Here is a 489-nt window from a genome sequence, read left to right as displayed (position 1 = left end):
CATACATACATACACACGTACACATGTGCACACATAACATACATACACACATACACATGTGTACACTTACACATATGACACATACACACACACAGATACACACATACACATAAGCGCACATACACATATACCTATATGCACACTCCCACACACACACACATACACATACACACACACAGATGCATACACACACACACACATACAAATATACACACACGCACACATGCACACATACACACCTATGCACAATCACATATACACAGATACACCCACCTGGCTGGATGTAAAGGCAAGCAACACAGCGGTGTTCTCGTCCACAATGTCGTAGTTGCGAGCAATATAATCACGTGCACACTCGAAGGCTTTGATAGTCACCATTCCATTGAGAGACTCACTGCAGTGAGCTTGGATGGGAGACCGCGAAAGAGCATCCAACCGCTGCAGCTGCATGAGAGTGTGTCTGATGCGCACAGATGATATGGTATGAGG

At 45.0% G+C, this 489-nt stretch overlaps 1 protein-coding gene across 1 annotated transcript; it reads right to left on the bottom strand.

Annotated features, from left to right (window-relative positions):
- Positions 1 to 273: 273 nt before the first annotated feature.
- Positions 274 to 450, bottom strand: SARC_16601 (hypothetical protein; the record flags this gene model as incomplete). The annotated part of the gene is made up of 1 exon (XM_014289291.1): positions 274 to 450. A coding segment is annotated over one exon (177 nt), but the record flags the coding sequence as incomplete, so codon positions are not given.
- Positions 451 to 489: the final 39 nt, after the last annotated feature.

Source organism: Sphaeroforma arctica (assembly GCF_001186125.1).
Source record: "Sphaeroforma arctica JP610 unplaced genomic scaffold supercont1.8474, whole genome shotgun sequence".
In the NCBI taxonomy this organism is placed as follows: Eukaryota; class Ichthyosporea; order Ichthyophonida; genus Sphaeroforma; species Sphaeroforma arctica.
The sequence above is the reverse complement of the archived record's forward strand: the minus strand, read 5'-3'. Positions and strand labels throughout refer to the sequence as shown.